The sequence below is a fragment of the Vitis vinifera genome, chromosome 17, assembly GCF_030704535.1.
Source record: "Vitis vinifera cultivar Pinot Noir 40024 chromosome 17, ASM3070453v1".
NCBI lineage: Eukaryota > Viridiplantae > Streptophyta > Magnoliopsida > Vitales > Vitaceae > Vitis > Vitis vinifera.
The window spans coordinates 6384615-6396319 of NC_081821.1; the positions used below are offsets into that span (position 1 = coordinate 6384615).

General features: G+C 38.7%; 1 protein-coding gene across 2 annotated transcripts; it reads right to left on the reverse strand.

The window, feature by feature from the left end:
- Positions 1-17: 17 nt before the first annotated feature.
- Positions 18-11238, reverse strand: LOC100256959 (uncharacterized). Of its 2 annotated transcripts, none has more exons than XM_010665119.3 (15): positions 8287-11238; positions 8073-8201; positions 7790-7981; positions 7638-7690; positions 7203-7518; positions 6835-6976; positions 6549-6752; positions 3700-3813; positions 3061-3245; positions 2724-2939; positions 2316-2591; positions 2030-2177; positions 1819-1952; positions 913-999; positions 18-815 (listed from the first exon to the last, which is right to left on the reverse strand). In XM_010665119.3, the coding sequence occupies exons 1-15, from the start codon at positions 10951-10953 to the stop codon at positions 729-731; spliced, it is 4950 nt and encodes a 1649-aa protein (XP_010663421.1). In that variant the 5' UTR covers positions 10954-11238; the 3' UTR covers positions 18-728. The 2 variants fall into 2 exon arrangements, with proteins under 2 accessions (XP_010663421.1, XP_002266656.1); XM_002266620.5 differs by having other exon boundaries at positions 3049-3245.
- Positions 11239-11705: the final 467 nt, after the last annotated feature.

The following is an 11705-nucleotide window of genomic DNA, read 5'->3' on the forward strand; positions in this document are numbered from 1 at the left end:
TACTGAGGCTTTGTGAATAGCTACGAAGTGTCTGTTTCAATTCAAAATTCAAAATCCATTAGCAGCAACATGATTTTTTAATTAATTTTACTATATGCTGCAGTAGGACCCAAGGGGCCATCAAAATGTGATCTATACAGTACCACTTTTAAATTAAGAAAAAGAAAAAATTAAAACAAAATCCACCAGACAACATTTTGAATCTAAATAAACTGGTATTTCCCTGTGCACAACTATTCTATGCCCCCAGCAACAGCTGCTAATGATCAACTTGCAAATCAGAAGCATGATGCTCTGCATTCCTGGCCGCCAGGCACTGCGGTGGTCACTGCTCCTTTCTTCAACCAAACCACCTTATTGAAAAGACCCCAGAGAAAAGGAGAAAACCAAAACCCTAATTATGCTGATAAAAGTATTTGGACTTTCCAAGTGTACCAAAACCCATGGTTCAGGCCCTTCAATAACCTGTTTTCCTCATTCTGAAACACAAACTCTTTTAATACATTATGTCTCCCTGAGAGGACAAGTTGCTCCTACAAAAACCCTTCACTGTATGACAAAATTCTTGATTTTATATCAAAACTTTTTAAACTTCTTCCGAAATAGATACTGCAAGTTTCATAAGCACAACCGCAGCAACACATAATCATAGATAGAAGTCAAATCTCAAGGTACCACAAAGTTGATGCTCCCCCATGCAGCAAATAATTCGAGAAATTCCACAAAAACTAATTTACAGCTTCAAAGAAAAGAACCTGAGGTTGCAAATGTCCTCTTTCACACATGGTAAGAACATTGTCCCAGCTACCAATTACCTATACATTCAATATGAAACATAAAACTCAATCCAACAGCATAATGATGGAAGAGCGATTTAAAAAAAAAAAATCAGAATAAAAAGGGGCTTTTTACCTTGACTGTTTTATCATCATACATAACCCACCGTTCATGCTCATGACTATAGGCAAAGCAATGATAATGTTGCCCATAATAGCATACCTGATTACACAAGAAAAATTCAGGTTAAAGACAATGTGGCAAATAGATGCCTATCCAATAATATATACATTTGTCTCATACACTATGGGGATGGTGAGAAGAGATATATTTTACATCCTAGAGGGGCTATAATTGGAGATACCATTGTTTCTGGTACAGAAGTTCCTATAAAAATGGGAAATGCCCTACCTTTGAGTGCGGTTTGAACTATTGATTTACGTAATTGGAAGTAACCAATTAGGTTTACGACGAAACCTAGAAATCGATCAACAGACAATTAAATGTCAAATTTTCAGCATATATGTAGTGACAACAAAGACATCACTACAGAAAACCACTGACAAAGACAAGTGTGAGCCTTAAGGTCAATCAGCTCTCTCCAAATTCTTGGTATTAATTAGAGCAAAAGAATCTCAAATCACTTTATAGCCATCATTCTTTTTTTTTTTTTTTGAAAGGGGAATTTTTGTCCTCTTTGGGACTTAACCTGGCACCTTCCACAAACTCTCCCAACTCTTCACCGCTTGAGCTAGCCCTCAAGGGCTTATTTCTATCAATCTTTCAACAATACATATATATACAGACAGTGGTAAACAAAAGACTCAAGTTTTATAATTCACAGAAACCACAACACACAAAATTCACTTATTTGAACATTATATTGAATTCTTCTAATCTATCCATACCATTTTTTCTTAAGATGGAAAAATCAATCTTCTTAGTGGACATTCAAAGAAAGATCTTGATAACTATCGAAGAGATTTAATATCAATATCTACATCAAAAATATTATATTTGAGGTTTATTGCAGAATCATACCACTGAAACCAAGCAATATCGGTTCTTTGGATCTAGACCACGATAAAGGACACTGACATCTATCTCAGTATTCAGTGCTGCTAATGTTGCTGTTATGTCATCAGCACTCTCACATGTATTCTGCCAACCCAAAACTGCAAATATGTAAAGCAAGTTTTGTGAGTAACTACTGAACAAAAAAGTCAAAGATCTTCCAACAACTCTGCTTCACCTATTGTAAAAACATGTGGTGGAGTTGAGAGAATATGATGGATATAGTTGAACTTCCCACAGCCACCAGCCTCAGGATCACAAGCTAACTGGTGATTCATTTCTACGAGATTCAATAGCTCATCAAAGGAGCTTTCTGCACACATAACCTGAATGGTGCACGAAGAACCTTGAGTTAACAAGAATAAATTAACTCAAAAGGCACAAAAGAACTCAATCACTTTCAAAATTAGTATTGTTGCTGTTAAGAAATATGCAATTGAACAAAATACATTACAAAGACGTACCTTCATTGTTCGCAGTGCACTGGCATTGATATTATGAAAGAAGGAAGTGTACTTTAGATGCCTAGACTCTAAACTACAATTGTAGCAATTCATTCGCTCAAAAATGTCCATTCCAAAAAGAGAATGTGCAAGACAAATGCTGTTTGCACAATCCCAAGACCCCATGCAATTGCTTTCCACTGATTCAGTATCAGAAATACTGGAAGAAGAAGTGAATGACCGATGAAGGCAGTCAAATATTACTCCCAGCACTTCAGAAGCATCATTCATCTGTGCCTGTACATATTAGCCCTTCATATTAGAGAGATCCCACTATCTAAATTTATAGAATATATTAAAGAAAAATATATAAATTTAATTCCAAGTTTACTTAAAAAGCAAGGGCACTAACAAAATCTGTAAATTTACCTCCTGGAAAAAATTACTATCTGGATATAGATTGCTTAGAGCAATCCTCAGAGCAGAAGGGGCAACTGCTTCTCGTCGTGTATCTGTAGATGCTACGCTCAGGGCAGTGAAAATTTCATATAATGCACACACAACGCAAGGATCTCCGACGTGAACATGCTCTGATGTTGATCTCCCCAAGAACTCATTTCGAAATCGTCTTAAATGCCACAAAGACTGAGTTTTCACAGGAGGAGCACAGGCCAGAGCAGATATTAAAAAATGAAGTGCATCAATAGGAAAGGTAAGAAAATCGAAAAAGTTTTACTAATGGTATAACAGTAACCTGTATGATTACATTCAGAAAACAATTGTATTCACCCACTTCATTCTTCAGCCCAGTACCCAACATATCTGCTCCAGACATATTTTTAATTACCACGTCATCTGGTGAAAGACCAACATCATCCACTTCATGAGACATCCTTTGTGGCATTCTTAAACTTGAAACCAGGGGTAGTTTCTGATGTGCTTGATATGCATCTGAAACATAAATACATTGTCAAACCATGGCAGATAATCCACAACTACTTCAAGGAACAGGGAAGAAGAACTAATCGCTCAAGATGCTAATAAATGCACTAATAGGGGAAAAGCATTGCAACTTGTGTAGGGTTCCAACCTCAAAGGCTATTCAGAATTTTAAGTTAATTTGTGTAGGACACTACAGTGAGATTAATTGAGGTTGAGGCATCAGCCAACTTGAAAAAACTAATCTATTCATTCAGTCCTCATGTGTATGTTATTTCTGTATATATGGACATTGAATAGTTAATAGAAACAATCAACATAGGGGAGTTCATACTCGTAACAGTAATTCATTTATGCTATTGACTATTTACTTAGAGTCAACCCCCATCCCATTCAGTTAATGACATAAATTTGCAAGATTAATATAACATGAATTATGAATATAACAACAATAGAAGAGATTTACCAAGGCTTTGACGTACGGCTTGTTTAAGGTCTGCTTGGAATCTTTCCTCATCATCCTCCTCTGCTTGTAACTGTCTTAATGTCTTTGTTCCATTGTCTCCCAAATGAAGATTAACTAATTTTAACCCAAAATAATCCATGATCATATTAGTTTCATACTTGACAAATAGGATCCTAATTATAATGTTTAGACATCTTCTTAAGATATAGGGATACTGGTTGGTCCAGTCCCCAAAACCACAAACCTAACATTCATCAGATCCTCAAGTGGCCCCTCTTAGAAAAGGAGGGGTTAATTTCCATGTAAAGAAACAATGATGATATTAATTTAACACCCCAAATTAAAACCAATGTAATGGACTATGTAATCAGAACACATCATGCAGAAAGTGGCTTACAATGATGCAAAGCCCGTCATTGAAACACCAATGAATGAAATAAGACATATCTTTAACCTGCCCTCTTTAGCACTTTAGCCCCTTGTAAAATTGCTAAAATCATGGTAATAATAAGCGGTGCATGCATTAGTCACTGGAAAAAGAGGCATGCTAAAATAGAAATAGCAAGACATGTAAGCCAATAAGGTGATATAAACGGCTTTGCCTATCAAAAAATAAAGGTGATATAAATGACTCATTGAATACACCATTTCTGCAGAAGCTCCAAAGCAAAGCATAAAATATTCTTACTGAACCAAAGAATCAATTATTGAAATCCTCCCTTCTACAAACCCAATTTTTAAATGTGAAATGAAATGACATAGTCAGATATTCCCCTTTTATGAAGTAAGGAGTTTGTGAAAAGGCACAAATTAATCAACAAGATAATACAGCAGATGACCACTTGTTATCTCACTGTCACCCAATAAGAGGTGTGGTAATAGGGCATGGTAGTCAGGTTAGGCCCTGTTTAAATTGGCATTTTGGAATCCCAAAGCTCTAAACCCAATAAAAGGTTTTGCATTTTATAAGAAGAGCTGCTGGCTTAAAAAAAGGAGGTCAAAATGGGAAAAAACAATGCTTCTTCTCGTGGAATACATTTTTTGAATTATGTGAAAGTTATTTCACGTTTAATGTAACTTTATAATACCAAGATTGCCCCTTTAAAGCCAAAACCAAGCAACAATTCTAAATGAGGCCTCATCACTAAGAACATTTGTCTAATTTCAGCCATTGATCATCTAATGCCAGATGAATTAAGTGGTTACTCATCCTAAAGGCTGGGGTTAGATAGATTTAAATTGGGTAGTCTACTATTTTGGCTCTGTGTTCGAAAGTTTTAGGTGCAAGAAACATCAAAGTCCATGGAAAAACAGGCATAGCTTAAACAGACAGCATAAATTAGACCTCCAAGTTAGCAGAATAACCCGAGGTATGTTATAAACCTAAGCTCACCCCTAGCTCTAGATCCTCCACCTGAAACCAGATTCTACATGACCTCTAACCCACACTTGTTGCACTAGCTTAGGTTGGGTTGGCCAGAACATATCAGAAAAAAGGGATAGGCCAGGTTAGTTTGGAGAAATTTTTGTGCCGTCAAAACCAAATAAAATGGGTATGAGGCAAAAACCGAACAGAGGGAGAAAGATCTCAGATTCTACTTGGCAATAGAAAATGGTGTAACAATACTCCACTGATTTAACAAAGAACAAGAAAGATCATAGAGTGAGAAAGGAACCAAAAATTTGAGTGACATGGAGAGGCAGAGTTTGAGAGGGAGTTCCTCTCTATGCACAGAACTGGGCGCACAAGCAGCATTCATATCTCAGAACAGATGCAAAGGATTGGGTTCAACTTAACAAGGTTGGAATCCCATACTTTTGCTCGCAAACTAAAGTCAAAACCAACTGATCAAAAAAAATTTATATTTATAAATAATTTTTTGATAGGCAAAAAGATAATATTTAGAAAGCGCCAAAGTAAAAGGCACAACAAAGTGCACACAATGAATACATTTGTTGCCAAAAAAGGCAAGCAAGAGGAAAAATGAAGAAGCAAAAAACAAACCTCTCTCCTTACTTAGAACTAATCCTTTATATTTATCAATAGCTAAATACACACACAAACAAAGGCATAGTTCAGGTACGAAATTAGCCCAATACTGGAAATTAATCTCACTCTCAATTGAAGTAGGGGTTGAGTCTTCCCAATCTATACTATAGTTTACCCAAGTTTCAATTTGAGCTCTGGTTGTATAAGGATGAATCAACTAAGTTTGAGATAATATAGATAAGGACGGCATTATCAAATTGAATGGTTATCACCCCATCATATCCCAATGTATATTACTTTCAGCTTAGAGCTTCAGTTTTGGTAATTACCCACCAGAAATTTAATGCACCTCAGAGGCATTCTACCCATTAATGCTTAGAAAAGAGAGTGGCAATGGCCACACCATGTCCCAATGCATATTTTCTTCAGTTTAGTGCTTCAGTTTAGGTAATTTCCCACCAGAAAGTCAATGTAGCTTAGAGGCATTCTACCCATTAATGATTTAGAGAGGAGAGTTCATGCAGGTTTGTTTTTTTTTTCATTTTTCTTTGTTCACCAAATAAGAGCATAGGCAACTTAAGTTGATGATGTAAACTGATTTCCCATGGTGAATTTAAGACTAAGCACAATATTTTTGAATCACCTTAGAAGAGTTCGAAGAGCCCTAACATGCACCCTTCTAGGCAACCATGAATTCAACTTGGCAACAATTGCATTAGAAACGCTAAAATGTAGCGCAAATGTCAGATGTCTTTGACAAAATGGAGCAAAATAGTAAACAATGACATGCTATATTTAAATAATAAAAATAAAATAAACATAACAATTGTTTGGGGGGCAAAAACTTCTAAAAACTTACCTCCACTGCCATGAATTTTAATTTGCTCTTTGACGCGATCTTCAATATGTGAAATCCCCACTTCAACGTTTTCCTTTCCAGATGATACAGCCTGATACTTCCCATCGATCAATTTGGTGGAATTCTTTTGCCGTTTAGTTTTTCTTCCTATCCGCCGCTCAGAAAGCAAAACACCATCCACTGGACTTCCACCATTAGGTAAGCCTGCACATGAAAGATGATTATAAACACAGTTTCCAAGTATCAGTCCATCCAAATTATATGGTCTAACTACAAGACTGCTAACCTTGTTCAACTTTTGCATGATACTGACTGGGAGTGCTTCTAAGCCTCTGATTAGCAGAACTAGTAATTGAGTCAATCAGCACTGTAGTACCATCCATAACATCCCTAGGCATGCCATCAAAACTGTTTGGGAACTGGCTCTTCTGCATCAAAGTTCATTAAGGTGCAAAATCATAAGTTTTCCCTTGACACTTGAATGAGTATGGAACTTTCTCAACCTCCAAATTAAGCATCAAGATATCCCTCTGAGAATATTCTCCAGCATTATTTTCATAGTTCCAATTATCCATAGGAAATGGATTTCTTAGAAGGAGGCACCAAATCCTTATTCCAACTAAGTTACAAAGAATTGGCACATTGTATGCTTACCTGCTTAAAATGTTCCAATTGTTCATGTGCATCATGCTCATCAGCACTAGGATTTAAGTAACCACCAGAAAATCCTGTCACCACCTTCTCTGGAATTATTCCAGTTGTTTTCTTACGTTGCTCAGCCAGGTGCTTCTGTTTAGCCTCATTCTCAATTCGTCTTTGATACTCCAAAGTTTCTTCAAGTTTCCTTTCCTCTGCTTCAAGCTCAATCTTTCGTCTAAGTTCCTCTTCTTGATGTTTTGAATTGTCATCATTCACGGAAACAACAGGCTCAGAGTCTGGATGTTCACCATCAGATGCAACTGGACTAGAACTGCAGCAAGACATAAATCAAAAGCACATCAAGAATATTTAATAACCAAGGGTGAGATATTTTAAAAAGAATGTGTTAACAGTGTGAGCTTGCATCGCGAATGTAAGAGGGAGACATACTCCTGTTCAGTTGTCACATGATGAAGAACGTGCTGCTCGCTACCACCAGTACCCTGAAAGAGTAAGAAAATATTGACATCATATCCTGGATTCAAGCATAAAGAAGCTACTAGCCCAGTATAAGAAGCAAGAGTCAGACACATTGTTGAAACCTTTGAATCCTTCATTTTCCTATACTCTTTGCCTTTTTTCTTTTCTTTTGTCTTGTCATGGTTATGTCTTGAATTATCACTTCCCCCAATGGCACTCTTTTTGGAATCAAGTGCAAGTTCTGCTAAAAATGCTTCCCTTGCAGCATCAGATTTCTGTGTGGCATCTTTCTCAGCCAGATCCTCCAAGTGTGCCTGAAAAAGGGAGATTAAAACCAAAAACACGTAAACTTGGACCAGAAAATGGTGAGGCAGAAGAGACAAAGTTGAACTTTTTAACACAAACCCGCATGAATGATTTCAATAGAGGCAATATTATGGACCGATAATCAAAGGCAGACACAGGCTCAAGAGTAAGCTCTAACTGCTGCATCCCAGTAACATTTCGCATGATTCTTGCATCAATTTTGCTCAGCTGCACAACTGAACAAGTTAGATAGAAAAGCAAAACCATCTCATGCTTTTGTTTAGAAAGTGCATGTAGGACCAACAAAACAAACCTCAACAGATAACTGTTCTTTCTGTCTCTGAATAGCAACTTCTATGCAAGCATCCATTTGATGCAGAAAGTCCTTTGATCTCCAATCATCATCCTCACCAGATTCCAAGTCACAAAGATGAGAGGTAACACCATTGTAATGTTCCTCATATCCAAACTGATTCATATTCAAAGATTCTGCTTCTTTTAAAACATTTATTACGGCATCTAACTCAAATCTATTGCTGATGAGCATGACTTCATTCTCACTCTCCCTAAGTTCTTCACGTCGCTTCCTTAAGACAGACTCAAGGCTTCGACTACCAAAGTCAGTGACATTCTCCCTCTTTTTACCTTCTTCAAGACACAGATCTTCCACAGCTTGCAATGCTTCCTCGTAGCTTAAATGCTCACATTTTCTCTCGCACAAGCTCTGCAGGTGGTAAAATTCCTTCTCCAGCATCTGTAAAATCTCCATTCCTTGATTGGATTTCTCCTCTCTTATACGCATCCATGATGCCAACTGTTCCACACTTGAGGGACCTGTAAATATCCAGGACAACAAAGAACCTCCATCAGGTTGAACCCCATTTTCATTGCAAATGATTGGAGAAGTTTCTGTAGCAGCATCATCTGTGACAGCAACATGACTTGCAGTGGAGGTATTTTCGGTTGGCAGTAAATGCTCATCCAAAAGAAGGCATGAAGCATCTCCATTTAGGAGAACATTCTCTTTGATATCAAAATCCCGATTGAGACTATTTGCATCATCCATGGCACTGCTTGTTTTATCCGAAGATCTAGCTAAACCACAAGCATGAGAAAGCTCCTGCAAGAATTTAAGCAGTTTCCTGAGTTGGGAAGCTCCCAAAAAGCATATGCACGTAGGTGTTTGGTCCACACCATAGTTTAGAAGCTGAGAACCAGAAGCAATACCCTGCAGCTCATCCGTTGTAAATTGCATCACCTTGCTAAGATGGCTCCCAGCTAGACACTTATGTTTAATAAGCATCTCAAACAACACATGAATCTTTTCAAGTAGTTTAGCACGCTCAGAATCATCAGCTAGTGGCCAGCTATTGGCAAGCAAGTATGCCTTGGACCCCTCATTCCCATCACATTCTCTGCTACCCTGGTTTGGAATCTTATCAGAGTCACTCTTCACCAAGTTTCCACAACTGCAACCATCGCCTAACATCCCCTTTTCAGGGGAAGATTCCCATGCATCTTTGAAGCAATCAATGCACTCCTCTGTATTGTTCCCTGTGTAAAATTCATCAATAAGTTCATTTTGTTGACATTTTGATTCATTTTTCAGCATTTTAACTGCAGCAGAGATATCCAGTGGTTTCCAAGAACAATTAACAATCATCTCAATCCACTCATTGTCAATGTTTTGGGGCAAAACAGACTGCATTTTGGGTAAGAGGTTCCCCATGTGCTCCTGCACAACATGCTGCATGTGCAATTCTGAATCTTTAAATTTCTCACCACAACGGCAGCAAACCCAAAACTTCCACACTTTATTCACTTCTACAAAAGACAAAGCTTCCGATAACACTCCACTTGCCAAGCCATCCTTCACTGAACTAAAATGGGCCTTAAGATCGCTAATCCTGATTTTAAGCAAATCTTTCCTCATATTGAAACTCATTGAATTCCAATATGACCTAACCCTAACCTTTCTTTCCACTGTAGACCCAAATTTCCGGGCATTCTTCCGTCGCTCTCCCACTCTCTGACCAGGTCCTGAAGATGTTTCTGATGCCTTATCAGTCCTATCTCCCTCACTTTGTGATTGAGGCGCATCTGACTTCTGCTGCAATAACCTAGCTGCAGCCACCCGGACTTCAATCTCCTTCCTCCGTTCTTCCTGTGTCTTAGTTGCCTTCTTGATCTCATTAGGCCGCTTACTTTGCACCAACCTCACCTCCATGGGGTCTTCCGAAACCCTCCTTATTGGAATCAACCTAAACTTCTCCTCCCCATTTCCAAGATTCTTCATCCAAGTCGAAATTGATGCAATGTTCGATTTCTGAATAAGAGACCGCAACTCATTCTGCACATGCCCAATCCGTGCTTCCACTGTTGATATCTTCTGCTGGCTCTCATCCTGCAAGCTTTCCTTTGCAGGATCAACCGGACTGTCAATAGACAATGCCCGTTCACACTCATGCACCACCTCTTCATACTCCTTCCCCTCACTCGCTGCCTCATAGAGCAAATTGGCATAAAAATGAGCAAACTCAATGGAATTCGGTGACAGCTCCACCGCTTTCTTAGCAGTCTCAATGGCATTCTTCAAATGCCGCTGCTTCGCATTGGGATCATCAATAATCGACGCTACCTTCACACACACAGTCCCCTGAACTCGGTGAATCAACGCCGAGTGCACAGAGTTGTCGTGGCGAACACTCAACTCCTTCATGATTCTTAGGGCTTTGTTGTGGTTCCCCCGGCGGAGGGCGGTCAGCGACCGCTCGCATTCCAGTTTGATCGCAGAGTAAGCCGAACCCTCCGATTCGACCCCCGTTACCATCTTACTCTTTTCCGAACTGTTGCCCACATTCAGATTCAGAGATTGTTCCGCTTCAGCCGAGTTGGCGCCATCTCCCCCGACTGCGGCGCCCCCCGGCGACCCCTGCGACCCCTTTGAGCGCGGAGCGAGGTTTCGCTTCTTATGCCCCATCTGTATATTCTACAACAATCCTATTGGCATGCATATGAGAGAGAAGAGTAGATAGACTTACTCCGTTAGATAGAGAACACGAAGCGCCAAGTTGGGATTTTGTGAGAGAGCAGCACTTGCCAGTGACGGTGGTGGTGCCGGAGACAGCCGATCGGAGATAATTTCTATGTACAGTGTTCTCTCTCCCCCTTTCTCTCTCTCTCTCTCTCTCTCTCTGAAGCACGCCTGCCCGAGAAAGGGTGAGGCCTGACGAGAAAACGAGATTAAAGAGAAAGCCACTCTTTATATCTATATTTATATTCACACACACCTCTAATCAGACCCCTAATTTCCACTACACAACTTTTTTTTTTCTTTTTCTTTTTATCTCTTGATTTTCACTTTTGTAGATTTTTATGTAACTTCATAAATATATAAATTATTTTAGACCCATAAATAAAAAACCAAAAATGGAAATTTCAGAATCACCCTTTATAGTAAGCTCTATTCACCCGATGTATGAAGGGCAAAATTAGGATGAATAAGTGGCCTTAAATTATAATCCACTCTTTATGGTCTTAATTTCCCAATAATTTAAAATTTTGATTTAGGTAGCCCTATATTTAATACACTCAAAATACATTGCTTTTTCGTTTAGGGAGAATGATGATTTGGAACTAGAGGGTCGACAAGAGTAGAGGAGAGAGAGCTCCCAAAGGCCAAGAATAGACGAAACAACAGAGAAGGGAAAGGGAAATTGCTGGCTGTGAATC